Below are 20,886 nucleotides of genomic sequence, written 5' to 3' on the forward strand. Positions count from 1 at the left end.
CCCTCGAGCCTGCTCCACCATTCAATATGATCATGGCTGATCTGATCATGGATTCAGCTCCAGTTCCCCGCCCGTTCCCCATAACCCCTTATCATTTAAAAAACTCTCTATTTCTGTCTTAAATTTATTCAATGTCCCAGTTTCCACAGCTCTCTGAGGCAGCGAATTCCACAGATTTACAACCCTCAGAGAAGAAATTCCTCCTCATCTGTTTTAAATGGGTGGCCCCTTATTCTGAGATCATGCCCTCTAGTTGTAGTCTCCCCCATCAGTGGAAACATCCTCCCTGTATCCACCTTGTCAAGCCCCCTCATAATCTTATACGTTTCGATCAGATCACCTTTCATTCTTCTGAATTCCAATGCGTCGAGGCCTAACCTACTCAATCTTTCCTCATAAAACAACCCCTTGATCCCAGGAATCAACCTAGTCAACCTTCTCTGAACTACCTCCAAAGCAAGTATATCCTTTCATAAATATGGAATCCAAAACTGCACGCAGTATTCCAGGTGTGGCCTCACCAATACCTTGTATAGCTGTAGCAAGACTTCTCTGCTTTTATACTCCATCCCCTTTGCAATAAAGGCCAAGATACCATTGGCCTTCCTGATCATTTGCTGTACCTGCATACTATCCTTTTGTGCTTCATGCACAAGTACCCCCAGGTTCCACTGTACTGCTGCACTTTGCAATCTTTCTCTATTTAAATAATAACTTGCTCTTTGATTTTTTTCTGCCAAAGTGCTTGACCTCACACTTTCCAAAATTTTACTCCATCTGCCAAATTTTTGCCCACTCACTTAGCCTGTCTATTGCCTTTTGCAGATTTTTTGTGCCTTCCTCACACTTGCTTTTCCTCCCATCTTTGTATCATCAGCAAACTTGGCTACGTTATACTTAGTTCCTTCTTCCAAGTCGTTAATGTAGATTGTAAATAGTTGAGGTCCCAGCAATGATCCCTGCGGCACCCTACTAGTTACTGGTTGCCAACGAGAGAATGAACCATTTATCCCGACACTCTGTTCTCTGTTAGTTAGCCACTCCTCTATCCATGCTAATATATTACCCCCAATTCCGTGAACTTTTATCTTGTGCAGTAACCTTTTATGTGGCACCTTGTCAAATGCCTTCTGGAAGTCCAAATACACCACATTCACTGGTTCCCTTTTATCCACCCTGTTTGTTACATCCTCAAAGAACTCCAGCAAATTTGTCAAACATGACTTCTGTTGTGTATCTGTAAAGCATGCACTCCCGTGTTCCACCACCAGGGAGCGCATCCCCTGAAGTCCCAAGGGATCCCAGCATCCCTTGGGAGCACTGTATATAAGCCGGCCCCTAAGGCGTGTTCCTCACTCTGGAGTGTCTTAATAAAGATTGAGGTCACTGTTACTTTAACCTCCCTGTGTGCAGCCTCATCTGAGTTAGGAACACAATAACTGGCGATGAGTATACGAATCCAACGCAAAGATGCAGCAAACTGTGGCCATTCTGGAGGAGTTCTCGGAGGGTGAGGACTGGGAAGCCTCTGTCGAACGGCTAGACCAGTACTTTGTAGCCAACGAGCTGGACAGAGAAGGAAGCGCTGCAAAAAGGAGAGCGGTCCTCCTCAGTCTGCGGGGCACCGACCTACAGCCTCATGTTCTGGCTCTGGTGAAACCCACAGATAATTCATATGAGGAGCTGTGTACACTGGTTCGGGAGCATCTTAACCCGAGGGAGAGCGTGCTGATAGCGAGGTATCGGTTCTACACGTGCCAATGATCCGAAGGTCAGGAAGTGACGAGCTACGTCTAAGGGCTAAGACGACTTGCAGGACAATGTTAGTTTGATGGCTACCTGGAGCAAATGCTGAGACTTTTTTGTACTGGGCATTGGCCACGAGCCAATCCTATGAAAACTTTTGACTGTAGGGACACCGACCCTCCGTAAGGCCATTGCGGTAGCACAGGCGTTTATGTCCACCAGTGATAACACCAAACAAATCTCTCAGCACACAAGTGCTAGCAATGTTCATAAATTAACTGGAACCGTGTTTGCGAGCAGAAATGTACAGGGCAGAACCCACGAGTCTGCAACTGCCAGCAGGCCTCAGGTGACCCAGATGACTCAAGAGTCCCCAACAAAGGATGAATGCAAGGCAGTTCACATCTTGTTAGCGTTGTGGAGGCTTCCATTCAGCCTATTCATGCCGCTTCAAAGGGTATGTTTGCAAGGGCTGTGGAACAATGGGGCACCTCCAACAAGCTTGCAGACGAGCTGCAAGCTCTGCAAAACCTGCTAACCACCAAGTGGCAGAGGAAGATCGGTCCATGGTGGATCAAAGCAATTTTGAGCCTCAGAGAGAGGAGGCAGATGCTGAAGTACACCGGGTGCACACATTTTCGATGAAATGTCCACCTATAATGCTAAATGTAAAATTGAATGGCTTACCCGTAGCCATAGAACTGGACACCGGCGCTAGCCAATCCATCATGAGTAAAAAGACATTTGAGAGACTGTGGTGCAACAAGGCACTCAGATCAGCCCTGAGCCCCTTCCACACGAAACTGAGAACTTACACCAAAGAGCTTATCACTGTCCTGGGCAGCGCCATGGTCAAGGTCACCTACGAGGGCACGGTGCATGAACTGCCACTCTGGATTGTCCCAGGCGATGGCCCCACACAGCTTGGAAGGAGCTGGCTGGGCAAAATCCGCTGAAACTGGGATGACATCCGAGCACTATCACGATGAGGCCTCATTTATCCAGGTTCTTAACAAATTTCCTTCCCTTTTTGAGCCAGGCATTGGAAACATTTCCGGGGCGAAGGTGCAGATTCACTTGGTCCCAGAGACATGACCCATTCACCACAAGGCGCAAGCGGTACCTCACATGATGAGGTAGAGAGTGGAAATCGAGCTGCACAGGCTGCAACGCGTGGGCATCATCTCCCCAGTGGAATTCAGCGAGTGGGCCAGCCCGATTGTTCCAGTACTCAAAAGTGATGGCACGGTCAGGATTTGCAGCGATTATAAAGTAACTATTAATCGTTTCTCGCTGCAGGACCAATACCCGCTACCTAAGGCAGACGACCTATTTGCGACGCTGGCAGGAGGCAAGACGTTCACCAAGCTCGACCTGACTTCGGCTTACATGACGCAGGAGCTGGAGGAGTCTTCGAAGGGCCTCACCTGCATCAACACGCACAAGGGAATGTTCATCTACAACAGATGCCCGTTTGGAATTTGGTCGGCTACAGCGATCTTCCAGAGAAACATGGAGAACCTACTCAAGTCGGTACCACACACGGTGGTCTTTCAGGACGACATATTGGTCAAGGGTCGGGCTGAAAAACAATGGCGTCTTTCTGCACCGATTTTTCAATGCGCGTTGCTTTTTCTTAACTCACAGAAAGTTTTTCGGGAGTGGTCACATACGCCGACCTAGGAGAAATTTTTTGGGAGCAAGCTTCCATAATTGACAAAAACTGGCGCAGACATCAGGTTATGCTCCCACGACGCAAAAAAAACTAACCTAAAAAAATCGTAACTGTGATACACTGGCACACATTCCTTGGGGAAACTTTAATTTTTTTAAACTTATGCCAAAAAAAGCGTCATGTGCCAATAAAACGCCCAATCGCTGGGGAAAATTGAGCCCTATATACATTCTCTGGCTACTAACATTGCAAGAGGAACCTGTCTCCATCTCATTTTGAACATAGCGTGATCAGCAAAACGAGCAGCTGACCTAGTCAGGAAAGGTTCATTTCTGTTCATTGCTGATTTGTGCTATGCAGTTATCAACTCAGATAGATAATTTGTCACAAATTCCATGAGGGGTATTGATTGCTCAATTGTCGCACCACAAGAAAGACACCATCTGGCATATTCCCAATGTCCGGGAAGCACGGTGACTAATAGTATTACTAGCTTCACATTAGCAAACAAAGTGGCCTATCCTCTGAGGTTTTGGCAATAGCTCATATGCACCAACATGTATTGACACAGTAGAGGTGGCGTCCCACAAACCATTAAGCTGAGAACTCAGCCAAATTGCTGTGTGAGAGGGAGGCACTGAGCTCAAGCCAATCGTCTAATAAAGGGCTGGGAAGAACCAGAGTGAGAGTCATCGACAAGCCACTGTAGGATGAGCACCAATGGCTTAGGGTACACATGGAGATAAGGAGGACTGAAAAAATAAAACAGAGGGATTTCCCACCTTCAAAAAAAAAAACCCAGGAGCCAAAAACACCATAAACTTAGATTTCCCCACTGAAGTTTTGGGGAATCAGAGGTCTCAGCAGTGGTAAAGATATTTTCAGCCTGCTATTAGTGTGGGGTTAGACATACTAGCAATCGAACACGACTGCCAACCGTAGACATTTGCTGTGAGAGGAGCAAGCATTTGAAATGTTTCCAATTTTCGCCAATGATTAGCAGGGAGTTGCAGCCTCTAATACAAATGATGCGTTTCACATACATTTCCATTTTCTGCCCTTGTTGTTCACGTGGCTTCTCTGAATTAGATTGCCATACATCTTGGCAATTTTGTGCTGGATACCTAAAGAGTTGAGGTTTCCCCAGTCTCATTTTACCCTGACCCCTCACAGCCAGCAGAGACAGAGAGAACTTTCAACGCTATAATCCAGGCTAGATTCAAGCCCAGGACCCCGAGATGAAAGACAGTTTTGTGGTTTTTAATGAACTGTAATCAATTCCTGCTGAAATCATGTGCAAAAATGAGCTGATTCCAGCAATTTGCAGTCTTGTGATTGAATGCTGCTCTGAGGCATGTACAATATGTAACTTTATTCTCCGAGCAGTATTTACACCATGTCTGTTTTCAAAATAAACAGGTATTCTTTAAGGAGATATTTTCCTCGTTGTATGAATAGAGGATAAGAAATAGGAGCAGGAGTAATAAAGGGCTGGCTCCGGACACACCCAACACCGGGATCACTCCCCCCGCACACAACCCGCCCCGTCAGAATCCTTCCCAAATGCCGAACACCCCCGGATGTCAAGCCCCCAGCCCCGGCCACCCTGGACACCAACCACACCACATCCACCAACCGCCATCTGCGCAGTCAACCCGTCCACCCCACTCTGAACACTCCCCACACCGAGGCAGAGTCCCCAGGCCCGCCCCTCCAACACACTTCGCCCCCCCAGATCTTCGCTGCAATGTGGCCCCTCCTGTCCCCCGCCCTGGGTTTCTCCGTCCCCCACCTCCACCACTCTCCCATCCATCCCCCGCCCCCGTCTCCCCTCATCTTCCCTCTGCCTCCCCGCACAGGCTCCAATCTTGGGGGCAGTAACCTTCTGGGGCAGGGAATTTTAGCCCCCAGCGCGGAAGTCCTGCTCCCGCCGCAGAATTGGCCTTACCACCCCCTCAATGGAAGCGGAGTGCAATTTCCCACACTCTACTTCCTTTGGGGGCAGTTACCGGGGCACGACTGGATGCTCCTGTGACAGTTGGAACTGGTGCTCGCTCCACTCTCTGTCCTGTAACAGTTGCAACTGGTGCTCTCCACTCTCTGACATGTGACAGCCATCCCAGGAATCAGTCTGGTGAACCTTCGCTGCACTCCCTCAATGGCAAGAACGTCCTTCCTCAGATTAGGAGACCAAAACTGAACACAATATTCCAGGTGGGGCCTCACCAAGGCCCTGTACAACTGCAGTAAGACTTCCCTACTCCTATACTCAAATCCCCCAGCTATGAAGGCCAACATACCATTTGCCTTCTTCACCGCCTACTGTACCTGCATGCCAACCTTCAATGACTGATGAATCATGACACCCAGGTCTCGCTGCACCTCCCTTTTTCCTAATCTGCTGCCATTCAGATAATATTCTGACTTCGTCCCCAAAGTGGATAACCTCACATTTATCCACATTATACTGCATCTGCCATGTATTTGCCCACTGACCTAACCTGTCCAAATCCTCCTGCAGCCTCTTAGCGTCCTCCTCACAGCTCACACTGCCACCCAGTTTAATTTTATAATTAAAAAAAAAGGAAACTGCTGCCAAGTACCTCTCAATAGAGTGTTTATTGGGACTAAACTTCCGTCCTCACTGTGCCCGTATGATGTGTGGATGGACCTGGCAAGGCCTCGCAAAAGCTGGTTTTCCGGGCATGCGTCGAAAAACGGCTTTTCTGATCGGTCAAGATTTGTCTTTACAGACCCTCCACATCCCCGGGGAGAAGGACATTCGCGCGGGAGAGATCGGGCTATTTGCCCAACCCATGCCCAGAGAATGTCTTTCCAAGTCTTACGACCGGTGAAAGCAGGCACATAGCCTACTTTAACACAAAAAGTAAAATACTGCGGGCGGATGCTGAAATGTGAAATAAAAACAGAAAATGCTGGAAATCACAGCGGGTCAGGCAGCATCTGTGGAGAGAAAAACAGAGTTAATGTTTCGGGTAGATGACCCGCTGATATTTCCAGCATTCTCAGTTTTTATATTATATATAGCATGGCCTACGTTTACCAGTGTAAGATGTTTCAAACATATAAAAATTTAAAACTCATTTTAATGTTAAAAACCCTGTCCATTACAGGAAGTTTATTTTAAACCATTTTCAAACCGCATAAACATTTTTTCAAAAAAATGTTTTTTTTTTCTAAAACATTAACTTTAATTTCAATTAATTTTAAATATGTGAGGTGTTTCATTTAGTTATTATGTTGTGTTTCTTCTTCTAGGGGTTTATTCTCATCGATAATAATGGGAACTCGTAATTATCAATGAGACTACTGCCGAGTGGTTGGTGGTTCAGGCCCACGTGACTCCAGCATTTTTGCACTTACGGGGAACGCTATGTATCAAATGAAGGGCCTCCGACCGCGCCTCCGGAACCACCAGGTACTTTCGCCGCAAAAATGTTTTGGGGTGGAGGCGTTTGTCCGAAGAAAACCTCCGACCGGAGTTTTAGCCCCAATATTTCAGCATTGCTTTTAAAATGTTGGCAGTGGTGCTTATGGCCTCTGCAAACTGTGGAGAAAAAAAAAAGAGGGATGAAACATTAGATTAAAATTGCTGATGTGATTATGCACATTGAACCCCAGCCACCCCAAATCTCTTGACCATGTGCACACCCAGTGTCAATCAATGTTGGGTGCCGCTTGCCAGGACCGGATATGACGCTTGACGCAACAAAGACGTAGCCACATCCGCTTTATGCTAATTGATGGGTGAGGCGCGAGCCGGAAACGTTAAACAGCCGTGGCGCGCTCATGTTTGTACGGCACCTATCAAGTCTTCTCAGACGGCAAGGTAAGCGGGGGCAGAGGCCCGGCTTGTGAAACTTACCGTGGCGTTACTAATATTTGTTGAGGTGAAATGAAGGGAAAAAAGATATTTATTTAGAAAAGGAAAAAAAAAATAACGATGTGCCGGCCCGGAGCTCACCCCGCCACCGTCTGACTTGGCGTCGCGCTCCTGAAAGTGAGGCTGTTGGGCGGGCGCGGTGAGTGACTCTAATCCTATTGGTTGGTTAACGCGTCAATCATCGAATTGGTGGGCGGTGTTCCGTTCAGTTGTCGCGGCGCGCATGCGTGAGCCAATTCTTTTGACAATGGGCCAAGTGGCTGAGAGGTGTAATGTAGTTCTTCTGCAATTCCATCCTTCCACCTGGTTAGTTGCACCCAAATCTCTGCATTCAACATTTTATCTAAGTTGACTTAACTGTATAAACTTGGTGCAATTTAAAAAAAAAAAAAAATACTTTTTAAAGTAATTTGCAAAAGAAACATGTAGATGAGCAGAGAGAGACACATTGGTGTTCATACACACACACACATCCTTAAAGTTGGCAGGGTAAACATAGAAACATAGAAAATAGGTGCAGGAGTAGACCATTCAGCCCTTGGAGCCTGCACCACCTTTCAATAAGATCATGGCTGATCATTCCCTCAGTACCCCTTTCCTGCTTTCTCTCCATAACCCTTGATCCCTTTATCTGTAAGGGCCATATCTAACTCTCTCTTGAATATATCCAATGAATTGACATCAACAACTCTCTGCGGTAGGGAATTCCACAGGTTAACAACTCTCTGAGTGAAGAAGTTTCTCCTCATCTCAGTCCTAAATGGCCTACCCCTTATCCTTAGACTGTGTCCCCTGGTTCTGGACTTCCCCAGCATCGGGAACATTCTTCCTGCATCTAACCTGTCCAGTCCTGTCAGAATTTTATATGTTTCTAAGAGATCCCCGCTCATCCTTCTAAACTCCAGTGAATATAGGCCCAGTTGATCCAGTCTCTCCTCATATGTCAGTCCTGCCATCCCGGGAATCAGTCTGCTGAACCTTTGCTGCACTCCCTCAATAGCTAGAATGTTGATAAGGTGGTCAAAAAAGCATATAGGTTACTTGATTTTATAAATAGAGAGATAGAATATTAAATCAAAGTTTTCATGCTGGGTCTTTAAATCACTGGTTTTTCCTCGGCTGGAGTATTGTCGACAATTCTTGGCACCACACTTCGGGAAAGATAGAAAGGCCTTGGAAAAGGTACAGGATGTTACCAGGGTTGAGGGACTTGAGTTATGAGGCGAGGTTGGAAGAGTTAGGACTGTTGTCCTTGAAATAGAGGTTAAGAGGTGATCTTAATAAAGGTTTTCAAGATGATGGGCTTTGATAGAGTAAATAGGGGGGAAAAAATCCCTCTGGCCAATGGGTCAATAACTAATAGGAAAAGATCTAGGGTGGAGATGAGGAGAAAATTGTTTCACTCAGTTGTCGGGATATGGAACGCTCAGCCTGAAAAGGTGGTGGGAGCTGATTCCATCAATAATTTTAAAAGGGAATTGGACGGGTACTTGATGAGGAACTTGCAGGGTTACGGACAAAAGGAGGCGTGCTTGCTGATTGGAAGTTGCAATTAGTTTCCCTCCTATTCACATTAGTACCTGCGATTCAAATTTTAGCTTGAACACACTTCTTTTGGTGCCATGCAGAAAAAGGGTAAAAGTCGTCATTTGTCAGCAGAAGCAGGCTAAGCTTATTAAGATTTGTACGCAAGCAGTTGTCTCCTGTTTTGACATTCCTAGCCTTTGTTTGAAGGGTTTCCGTCATCCCACGTGCAGGATCTAGGACCGTGCTGTGTGGTGAATCCGTGGGCCGAGGGCAGAAGAGACCTTGCTGGGATACAGGGAGGACCCTGACTTGTTGCTCTGTGTGGCATTGGAGAAGAAGTCAGCTGGTTGCATCTCTGCCATTTCCCTTTGCGTGAGGCGTATGGGTTCGGCGATGAGCGAACCTGGTGTCGCATTCGATTTGGAAGAGCAGTATAGGTTGTTCCACCACACCTGAAGGAAAATGTTGGTTGGATAGTGGTTGCTAGTGTGCTGAGGCTTAGAATGGAGGTGACATTCTCTCGAGGCCAGACGTATGAACAAATGTTTGCTGTGTCCAGTGTTTGATGCCTGTCTTGTTTGAGTTGTAGAGAAGGGTTGTGGAAGCTGTGCCTCCATTGCTCCATGGTATATTAGGTGCGTCCATGAGGATGGTTGCAGAGCGCTCCCATTTTATGGTGAGCTCTGCTACTCATCGTAACATTGAGAAAGAGTTCCTGGTAGCTGCTGTTTGCAGATTTAGGACCCATCATCATCATCATATGCAGTCCCTCGAAATGGAGGAAGACTTGCTTCCACTCTAAAAGTTGGCGTGCGCTGGCAACGTAATTCTTCCGCCAGCAGTACAGCCTCAATTACGACACGCAGCTCCTGTTTGTGAGCTTGGGAGGCGTCAGGACCGCCGTCCAGGGGCTGCCTGTCTTTTACCAGGAACTCACCGGGGTCTGGAACAAAGTCTCCACCAAGCGCAGCTCTCCACCGGCTGGAGTGGCGGCTGTCCTGCAGGAGCCGCTGCTCAGGAATCCGTACCTCCACGACCGAGGTTTTAGGTGGCAGTCGGACGAGAGGGCTGTGGCTGGCGAGGTGACCAGGGTCAGCAACCTGCTCGATGGCGGAGGAGCGGGCTGGATGGCGCCAGACACGCTGGCACGGCGCCTAAATTCGGCCGAAATCCGCACGTGGGGAGATCCTGCCCGAACTGACCCCCGTCCGGACGGGATTCCTCATCGGCGCCAAACCCTGGAACCTCCCTCGGGAGCCGGCGCCTCACAACTTGAGCCGCCTCGGGGAAATCCCCTCCGTGCCTTTCAGTTCTGCGCGGAGGGGTTTCCTGTACGGGCTGCTCCTGCACACTCTCAACCTTGCCAACCTCGTCTGCCATCCGGACACGCCATGGCATACCATCTTGCCGTCCGGAGGAGGCGGGGGTCACCGATGGAGTGCACTCTACGCGGGAGTCCTCCCACTATTTATCGGGGACTTGGCCTGGAGGGTGGTGCACGGAGCAGTCCCGTGCAATAAATTTTTAAGTCGGTTCACGGGCTCCCAGGCTGCCTGCAATTTCTGCGGTCTGGAAGAGTCCGTGTTCCATGTTTTTATGGAGTGTGCGAGGTTGCAGCCCCTGTTCCATTATTTAAAGGGGCTGCTCCTCAATTTCTGGTTGCACTTCAGTCCCACGCTCCTGATCTTTGGGCACCCTGTGCGGAGGGGAGCGGGTAGGTCCGAAGGCCTCCTTGTAGGACTGCTCCTGGGCACGGCCAAGGGTGCCATCAGCCGGTACAGGCAGCGGGCGGTCGAGGGGGACGTTCAGCCTGACTGCCTGCCTCTCTAACGCGCATACATCCGAGCCAGGGTGTCCTTGGAGATGGAGCACGCAGTGTCCACAGGTACGCTCGCGACCTTCCGCGAGAGGTGGGCGCCGGAGGGACTGGAGTGCATCATCACCCCCGGCAACCAAATTTTAATTTGATTTTATATGTTTTAAAGTTTAATTTGTTTTAATTACCGGGTTTTTTTAGTGTCCCCCTCCCCTTTTATAGGGGGCACTTGTAAAAAAAATTATGATTTTAGTGCCCAAATAAAACCCCAAAAAACCTACAAAAATACAAAAAAAAACAAAAAAAAGGGCCTTGAAAAATGTTTGGAGTGTCCCCCAGATTGGGGGGGCACTTGATTTAACTGGTTAATTTTGTCTCCTATCAAAAGAGTTGTGGAAGCTCTGTGCCTCCATTGCTCCATGGTAGCTCCCATTTTATGGTGAGCTCTGCTACTCATCGTAACATTGAAAGAGAGTTCCTGGTAGCTGCTGTTTGCAGATTTAGGACCCATCATCATCATCATACGCAGTCCCTCGAAATGGAGGAAGACTTGCTTCCACTCTAAAAGTGAGTTCCCAAGTGACTGTACAGTCCAATGCGGGAATTACAATCTGTCACAGGTGGGACAGACAGTCGTTGAAGGAAAGGGTGAATGGGGAGTCTGGTTTGCCGCGCACTCTCTGCCTGTGCTTGCTTTCTGCATGTTCTCCGCAACAAGACTTGAGGTGCTCAGCGCCCTCCCGGATGCTCTTCCTCCACTTAGGGCGGTCTTTGGCCAGGGACTCCCAGGTGTCGGTGGGGATGTTGCATTTTATCAAGGAGGCTTTGAGGCTGTCCTTGAAACATTTCCTCTGCCCACCTGGGGCTCGCTTGCTGTGTAGGAGTTCAGAGTAGAGCGCTTGCTTTGGGAGTCTTGTGTCAGGCATGCGGACAGTGTGGCTCGTCCAACAGAGTTGGTCGAGTGTGGTCAATGATTCGATGCTGGGGATGTCTGTCCTCCCAGGAGATTTGCAGGATCTTGCGGAGCCATCGTTGGCAGTATTTCTCCAGCGATTTGAGGTGTCTACTGTATATGGTCCACATCTCTGAGCCACAAACAAGTGCTTGTTAAAGGTCTAATGAACAGCTCGAGGCTACCTATTAAAGCCCCAGTCTGGGACATGCCCACAATCGAAGATGACCAGTTAAGAGGGAGCGTTGTGTTGTCGGAAGTACTATCTTTCAGATGAGATATTACACCAACTCTGCCTGTTCAGGTGGCTGTAAAAAATTCCATGTCAGAGCCGCAGCTGGAAATGTTTTGTGCAGTTCTGGTAGGAAGCGTGCATGTTGGAGGGTTTGGGGTGGGGGCCCATAACTAGGGGATATAAAAATGGTGGTCACTAATAAATCCAATAGTGAATTCAGGAGAAACTTCTTTACCCAGAGAATGGTTAGTGTAATGTGTGCACCTGTGAGTATGCTCACAGTTTGATAGAGCTGTTGAGTCATGAGTGGCTTAGCCAGTCACATGATGTTCATAAGACTCAATAAAACCCCAGCCAGTTGGGTTCAGGGGGCCCATGATGAGGTATGGATGAACTGGTAATGTGTATGCTCCACATGAGCCTCCTCTTTGAATATCATCATCATCGGCAGCCCCTCAAAATCGTCAAAAACTTGCTTCCACTCAAAAACGGAGTTCTCAGGTGACTGAACAGTCCAATATGGGAATTACAGGCCCCAAGATTTTTAGGAGCAACTGGTGGAGAACGGAGTATCTTAGAAATCGCAATTCTCCACATTTAAGTTTTCTGCAGTTCTAGTCAGGTAGAACAGTTTCACTTTGGAACAGAATTTTTTTTTCAAAAGGGGGTGTGTCCGGCCACTGACGCCTGATTTGAAAGTTTCCACAGTGAAAACGTACTCCAAACTAACTTAGAATGGAGCAAGTGAAGATTTTTGTCGGCCTGAAAAAACCTTGTCTACACATTAAAAAAATCAGGTGCAGGTTACAAATTAGGCGTCGGGAACGAGGTGGGGGGGGGGGGGGGGAGGGCAGGGAAGTCATTACATTCTACAATAAATCCTTAGTTACACTTAAACAAATAATTCCAACCTGAATAAAAATTTATAAGCAAAGAAAAGATTAAATAAACCATGTTCCTACCTGTGTGAAAGTGCTTCAGGCAGGGAGAAGGCTGCAGGAAGCCTCACAAGTTGAGGCAGCCGTTCCCGACGGCAGCTGGGGGAGGCAGGGAGGAGGCAGCCGTTCCCGACGGCAGCGGGGAGGAGGCAGGGAGGAGGCAGCCGTTCCCGACGGCAGCGGGGAGGAGGCAGCCGTTCCCGACGGCAGCGGGGAGGAGGCAGGGAGGAGGCAGCCGTTCCCGACGGCAGCGGGGAGGAGGCAGCCGTTCCCGACGGCAGCGGGGAGGAGGCAGGGAGGAGGCAGCCGTTCCCGACGGCAGTGGGGAGGAGGCAGGGAGGAGGCAGCCGTTCCCGACGGCAGCGGGGGGGAGACAGGGAGGAGGCAGCCGTTCCCGACGGCAGGGGGGGGGGGGGAGGAGGAGGCAGTGAGGGCCCGACCGACGGCGGCGGGGGGGGGAGGCAGTGAGAAGGCTGCAGGAAGCCTCAGAAGTTGAGTCAGCCATTCCCGACGGCAGAGGGGGGGGAGGCCCTCTGCCGTCGGTCGGGCCCGTCGGGAAACAGCTGCCTCAACTTCTGAGGCTTCCTGCAGCCTTCTCACTGCTGCAAGAAGCCTCAGTGCTGATCATGAAAGGGCAATGTGGTTTTATTAAAAATTTTTTAAAATTGAACAGCTACAAAGAACTACAAAAATGGCCGAGTGCCAATGTTTCCTTCACACTGCGCGTGCGCGAACGCTCCAACGCGCACGCGCAGGGTTGCCGGCACGAAAAAAAACTCATTTAAATGGTACCCGCCCCCTCCTACTTACAAAATCGGCGTGAGTGGTAGGCTCCGCCCCCATGGCGCCGCGCCAAGCTGACATCGAGCTGCAAAGCGCTCAAGAATAGTGTGTTTTTTTTCGGCGCAAAAAACGGGCGCCCAGCTCGGAGGGGCGCCTGTTTTGCCGTGTGTGGAAACTTGGGGCCACAGTCTCTGTCACAGGTGGGACAGACAGTGGTTGAAGGAAAGGGTGGGTGGGACTGGTTTGCTGCATCCACTTGAGAGAGGAGACGGGGCTTTGGTTTAATGTCTCGTCCCGTGCGAAAATCTGACAGTGCAATTCTAAGGGAATGCTGCACTGAGATGTCCGCCTAGATTTTGCGCTCAAGTACCTGGAGTGGGGCTGGAATCCACAACCTACTGACTGAGGCGAGGGTACTACCCACTGAGCCAAGGCTGATGCCAAGTCAGATGTAAGGTTCAGTCTTTGGCTATCTTAAAACTGGCTCCAGGGATTCAATTGTAAAAATGTAGGTTGCAGCTGCATAGGCATGTACACTGTGTTTTGTAGGTGAAAATCAGTGGGGCTTTAATCTTTCCTTGCTTCGCTTTCAATTTGATGTGCAGTGCAAATGTTACTCGATGTATATGTTATAGGATGAAAAACTATAGCATCTCCTTATGATGGAAGTGCAGTTACAGGCCTTCACTGTATAGCAGCATGTGATTCGGAACTCTCGACGGAGGATTTTGCTTGTGAATAAACATTAGAAAATATTTAAGCTGGATCTATATCAGGATGCACGAGCTTTAGATTTGTCAGGAGCACATCGCTAACAATTTGTACTGTAGATTGATTGCATTAGAGATGCAAGTTAAATGAAATTTGCTTGAGTTAGAATATGTTTATTGCGGTTGAGCAGAGTGCGAGCTGTATGGAGTTTGATAATTATCGAGCTATCCGAAACCGTGGAAAGATACCAGGGAGTAGCTTGGTGTTTGCCCTTTGGTGATACACACCCACGTTGAACCTGATTTTCAAGCAGAATAGCACGAGTGTGTTCGTTGCAGCTCTTTGAACACGACTCCGAAACACACCTTGAAGCATGTATGTCAGCTGTGTCACCAAACTGCTAACCGTGACCAGCTGCATTTTGAAGTTGCAGCCATTCCAAACAACATACAGCAAAAGTAAGTGCCTTTTTGTTGTAATTCTCTGGGTGGAAGGCTGCTCTGACCTGCCGAGAAACGTGAGCGTTGAATTTGGAGACGGGCTTGTGGCAAGTCTGAGTGTGAAAGTGCTGGAGTTTGTAACCTCGACTTTGCCACAAGGCTTTCTTTTAGAACATAGGAAATAGGAGCAGGAGTAGGCCATTCGAGCCTGCTCCACCATTCATTTAAGGTCACAGTTGATCTTCCCCCCCCCCTCAACTGCACTTTTCCGCCCGATCCCCATATCCCTTGGTTTCCTTAGTAACCAAAAATCTAGAGATCTCTGTCTTGGATATACTTAATGGCTGAGCCGACACAGCCCTCTGGCATAGAAAATTCCAAAGATTCACAACCTTCTGAGGTAAAAATTTCTCCTCATAAGAACATAAGAATTAGGAACAGGAGTAGGCCATCTAGCCCCTCGAGCCTGCTCCGCCATTCAATAAGATCATGGCTGATCTGGCCGTGGACTCAGCTCCACTTACCCGCCCGCTCCCCGTAACCCTTAATTCCTTTATTGGTTAAAAATCTATCTATCTGTGATTTGAATACATTCAATGAGCTAGCCTCAACTGCTTCCTTGGGCAGAGAATTCCACAGATTCACAACCCTCTGGGAGAAGAAATTCCTTCTCAACTCGGTTTGAAATTGGCTCCTCCGTATTTTGAGGCTGTGCCCCCTAGTTCTAGTCTCCCCGACCAGTGGAAACAACCTCTTTGCCTCTATCTTGTCTATCCCTTTCATGATTTTAAATGTTTCTATAAGATCACCCCTCATCCTTCTGAACTCCAAGGAGTAAAGACCCAGTCTACTCAATCTATCATCATAAGGTAACCCCCTCATTTCTGGAATCAGCCGAGTGAATCGTCTCTGTACCCCCTCCAAAGCTAGTATATCCTTCCATAAGTAAGGTGACCAAAACTGCACGCAGTACTCCAGGTGCGGCCTTACCAATACCCTATACAGTTGCAGCAGGACCTCCCTGCTTTTGTACTCCATCCCTCTCGCAATGAAGGCCAACATTCCATTCGCCTTCCTGATTACCTGCAAATGAACCTTTTGGGATTCATGCACAAGGACCCCCAGGTCCCTCTGCACCACAGCATGTTGTAATTTCTCCCCATTCAAATAATATTCCTTTTTTTACTGTTTTTTTTTCCCCCAAGGTGGATGACCTCACACTTTCCGACATTGTATTCCATCTGCCAAACCTTAGCCCATTCGCTTAACCTATCCAAATCTTCTTGCAGCCTCTCTGAGTCCTCTACACAACCCGCTTTCCCACTAATCTTAGTGTCATCTGCAAATTTTGTTGCACTACACTCTGTTCCCTCTTCCAGGTCATCTATGTATATTGTAAACAGTTGTGGTCCCAGCACTGATCCCTGTGGCACACCACTAACCACCGATTTCCAACCGGAAAAGGACCCATTTATCCCGACTCTCTGCTTTATGTTCACCAGCTAATTCTCTATCCATGCTAATACATTTCCTCCGACGCCGCGTACCTCTATCTTCTGCAGTAACCTTTTGTGTGGCACCTTATCGAATGCCTTTTGGAAATCTAAATACACCACATCCATCGGTACACCTCTATCCAACATGCTCGTTATATCCTCAAAGAATTCCAGTAAGTTAGTTAAACATGATTTCCCCTTCATTAATTCATGCTGCGTCTGCTTGATTGCACTATTCCTATCTAGATGTCCCGCTATTTCTTATGATAGTTTCAAGCATTTTCCCCACTACAGATGTTAAACTAACAGGCCTATAGTTACCTGCCTTTTGCCTGCCCCCTTTTTTAAACAGGGGCGTTACATTAGCTGCTTTCCAATCTGCTGGTACCTCCCCAGAGTCCAGAGAATTTTGGTAGATTATAACGAATGCATCTGCTATAACTTCCGCCATCTCTTTTAATACCCTGGGATGCATTTCATCAGGACCAGGGGACTTGTCTACCTTGAGTCCCATTAGCCTGTCCAGCACTACCCCCCCTAGTGATAGTGATTGTCTCGAGGTCCTCCCTTCCCACATTCCTGTGGCCTGCAAATTTTGGCATGGTTTTTGTGTCTTCCACTGTGAAGACGGAAGCAAAATAATTGTTTAAGGTCTCAGCCATTTCCACATTTCCCATTATTAAATCCCCCTTTTCAGCTTCTAAGGGACCAACATTTACTTTAGTCGCTCTTTTCCGTTTTATATGTCTGTAAAAGCTTTTACTATCTGTTTTTATGTTTTGCGCAAGTTTACGTCCTAAATGGCTGACCCCTTATTCTGAGATTGTGACCGCCTAGTTTTAGACTCCCCAGCCAGTGGAAACATCCTCCCAGCATCTACCTTATCAAGCAACTTAATAATTTTATATGTTTCGATGAAGAACTTGTTGTGGAGGTTGTTGCGTTATAGCTTGTGTGGCATGTCGAATAACTGGTACTGTCGGGGCTAAAGTATCTGCTGATTCTTAAACGATGGGGTGGAGGTGCTGTACTGGCAGGCTCCGACGCAAGTCGAGTCACGTCTGAGACAGATAGCTGGCCTCGGCCTCCTGTGCCGTACACACAGTATAGAAAACTATTTGGAGGTGGCTCTTTCTACGTGGAGAAACCAGTTGCCTTCCAGCTAGTTCTCTACCCCACCTCCTGCACAGAAGCTCGCCAGGTACACCTGCCTGCGGGAAGGCTACTATGGAGCTCTGAGACACTGAGGGATCCTGCTCCAAGCTCGGAATACAGCATTTTTCTGCCTGCAGGGTGGAAGGCCTGGGCGGTCAGCCCCATAGGGAGCTCCTTACTGCGCACCCCTCTCCTCGACCATCCGCTGCCATCCTTTGCCCTTTCTCTCCCATCTCTCCTCTCCCACTGTTTTGCATGAGAACATAAGGAATAGGCCATAATGCCCCTCGAGCCTGCTCCGCCATTTAATAAGATCATGGCTGATCTGATCATGGACTCAGCTCCACTTCCCCGCCCGCTCCCCATAACCCTTTATCCCCTTATCGCTCAAGAAACTGTTTATTTCTGTCTTAAATTTATTCAATGTCCCAGCTTCCACAGCTCTCTGAGGCAGCATATTCCACAGATTTACAACCCTCAGAGAAGAAATTTCTCCTCATCTCGGTTTTAAATGGGCGGCCCCTTATTCTAAGATCATGCCCCCTAGTTCTAGTCTCCCCCATCAGTGGAAACATCCTCTCTGCATCCACCTTGTCAAACCCCCTCATAATCTTATACGTTTCGATAAGATCACCTCTCAATTTTTTGAATTTCAATGAGTAGAGGTCCAACCTACTCAATCTTTCCTCATAAGTCAACCCCCTCATCCCCGGAATCAACCTAGTGAACCTTCTCTGAACTGCCTCCAAAGCAAGTATATCTTTTCGTAAATATGGAAACCAAAACTGCACGCAGTTCTCCTGGCTCTAATAGTGGCTGTATTTTAGCTCTAACTACAAGTTAACTGCAGGTTTGCACCACCACTGCCCATCCTCCGACCCTGCCTGTTCTTTGCTTTCCTCAGTGAGCACTGGATCTTCTCCCAAATTTGGCTTCCAAATTCCTAGACTTCTCTGGATATCAACAACAACAACTTGTATTTATATAGCGCCTTTAACGCAGTGAAACATCCCAAGGCGCTTCGCAGGAGTATTATGAGATAAACGTTTTGACACCGAGCTGCATAAGTAGAACTTAGTGCAGGTGATCAAAAGCTTGGTCAGAGGTATGTTTTAAGGAGTGTCTTAAAGGAGGAAAGAGAGGTAGAGAGATGGAGGTTTAGGCAGGGAGTTCCAGAACTTGGGGCCCAGGCAACAGAAGGCACGGCCACCAATGGTTGAGCAATTATAATCAGGATGCTCAAGAGGGCAGAATTAGAGGAGCGTAGACATCTCGGAGACCACATTGAAGTTGTTGTTGCTGTTATTGTTGAAACATGGGGCCCAAGTTTCCACATGATTTGCGCCTGATCTTTAGGAGCAACTGGTGGAGAACGGACTATCTTAGAAATCGCAATTCTCTACATTTTTATTTCTGCAGTTCTAGTCAGGTAGAACAGTTCTACTTCGGAACAGAATTTTTTCTTCAAAAGGGGGCGTGTCCGGCCACTGACGCCTGATTTCAAAGTTTCCACAGTGAAAACGTACTCCAAACTAAGTTAGAATGGAGCAAGTGAAGATTTTTGTAGAACTGAAAAAACCTGTTCTACACATTAAAAAATCAGGCGCAGGTTACAAATTAGCCCTCCAGAACGAGGTGGGGGGGAAGGGAAGTCATTAAATTCTACAATAAATCCTTATTTATACTTCTACAAATATTATACAAATAAATCCAACCTGAATAAACATTTATAAGCAAAGAAAAGATTAAATAAACCATCTTCCTACCTGTGTGAAAGTGCTTCAGGCACGGAGAATGCTGCAGTCAGCCTGAGGCGCCCGTTCTTCCCACGGGGGGGGGGGGGGGGCGGAGGCGTCCGTTCTTTCCCGCGGGGGGGGTAGGAGGCGCCCGTTCTTCCTGCGGGGGGGGGGGGGGGGGGAGGAGGCGCCCGTTCCTCCCGCGGTGGGGGGGGTAGGAGGCGCCCGTTCTTTCCCGCGGGGGGGGGGGGGGGGAGGAGGCGTCCGTTCTTTCCCGCGGGGGGGGGGGGGGGAGGGGAGGGGAGGAGGCGCCCGTTCTTCCCGCGGGGGGGGGTTAGGAGGCGCCTGTTCTTTTCCGCGGGAGGGAGGGGAGGCGCCCATTCTTCCCGCGGGGGTGGGGAGGAAGGAGACAATGAGAAGGCTGCATGTGCTGATGGCAATGTGCTTTTATTTAAAAAAAATGTTCAAAAACTAAACAACTGCAAAGAACTACAAAAATGGCCGAGTGCCAATGTTTTTTTCACACTGCGCGTGCGCGAACGCTCTAATGCGCACGCGCAGCGTTGCCGGCAGGAAAAAAACTAATTTAAATAGTACCCACCCCCTCCCACTTACAAAATCGGCGCGAGTGTAGACTCCACCCCCCCCTGGGCGCCGCGCCAGGCAGACAAGGAGCTGCAGGGCTCTCCAGAATCGCGATTTTTTTTTTTAGGCGCGAAAAACGGGCGCCCAGCTCGGAGGGGCGCCCGTTTTTTAGCGTTTGGAAACTTGGGCCCATGATTTCTGAGGGCTCCAAAGTAGTTCTGTGGATGGTAATAAAAGTCTCACTAGTTGCAGTGGCGTGCTTCTAGTATATGTCAGTATTTGATGTCACTATTACAGCCTGATATTGAGGGGGAGAGCTTTTTTTTTAAAAAAGTCAAATAAATGAGTATTATTTCCTTAGAACAAATATATTTTTTTTCTCTTCCTAACTCCTTATCTCGTGTTTCCTTTGAATCTTTTTGTCTTCTAGAAGAGTGTCCCCAATACCCCAGTAAGTAACAGTGCTACTGGCTGCAATACAGACCACAAGCATCTCTGGTAATAATTTCTGGATTCTTTTCCTTCAATCTGTTTCAGTGAATACACTGAGGCGAACACCAAAGGAGCTTGTAACAAAGCAGTCTTTATTAATATGTCTTACCGGCCGAGACTTATCAGACAGAAGGAATACTCTCTTGATAGAGCGTACCCACTTCCTACGGACAAGTGAAGTTACATTGTGAAGGCACACAGTTATACATTTTTTGGTACAAGATAACAAGATACAATTAGAGCGATATCCTAGTTCAGCCTATCCCTTTTGATCCCTCCTTCCCTTTGTCCACTCATGAGCCGACATCTATATGAGCTGTTTTTACTAAAGAACTTCCTCAGGCATTGCTTCTAAATGTTACAATTTTACTGGCGTGACTAGTAACTGAGACCTTGCAATTCTGCTAATTGTGCTGATGTTGTAATATTTGCAGTCTGACAATCTTTTAGTTATTTTCCATTGCTTATACATTTTCACATATCCAGTTCACTTCACTGTCTTTATTGCTTATATATTTTCACATATCCACATTCCCCCCCTTTTATCATTCCATGATAACACTTAGGATCATTCTAGGAGTATCGCATTCATCCGTTCACACTCTATTTCCTGAATCATATTGTTGTTATTGTCGTATAGTTTGGTTCGTTGTATCATAACTCGGGAGCCCTTGACCACAAGCTGCTGTGCATCT

General features: G+C 48.0%; 1 protein-coding gene and 1 long non-coding RNA gene across 4 annotated transcripts in view; one reads left to right on the top strand and one right to left on the bottom strand.

The window, feature by feature from the left end:
* Nucleotides 1-6,021: 6,021 nt before the first annotated feature.
* LOC139264721 (uncharacterized) lies at nt 6,022-7,448 on the bottom strand. The gene is made up of 3 exons (XR_011593402.1): nt 7,308-7,448; nt 6,806-6,989; nt 6,022-6,385 (listed from the first exon to the last, which is right to left on the bottom strand). It is a non-coding gene; the product is annotated as an uncharacterized lncRNA (long non-coding RNA).
* Nucleotides 7,199-20,886, top strand: part of LOC139264720 (guanylate kinase-like) — a 62,140-nt gene continuing 48,452 nt past the window's right edge. Inside the window, exon 1 of one of the 3 annotated variants that reach the window (XM_070881675.1) lies at nt 7,199-7,271. In XM_070881675.1, the coding sequence (XP_070737776.1) occupies nt 7,232-7,271 (40 nt within the window). In that variant the 5' untranslated portion in view covers nt 7,199-7,231. Of the gene's footprint in view, nt 7,272-7,395; nt 7,465-20,130; nt 20,151-20,886 lie in introns of those variants that run through there. The other 2 variants (XM_070881677.1, XM_070881674.1) reach the window with 2 other exon arrangements.

Source organism: Pristiophorus japonicus, chromosome 5 (assembly GCF_044704955.1).
Source record: "Pristiophorus japonicus isolate sPriJap1 chromosome 5, sPriJap1.hap1, whole genome shotgun sequence".
In the NCBI taxonomy this organism is placed as follows: domain Eukaryota; kingdom Metazoa; phylum Chordata; class Chondrichthyes; family Pristiophoridae; genus Pristiophorus; species Pristiophorus japonicus.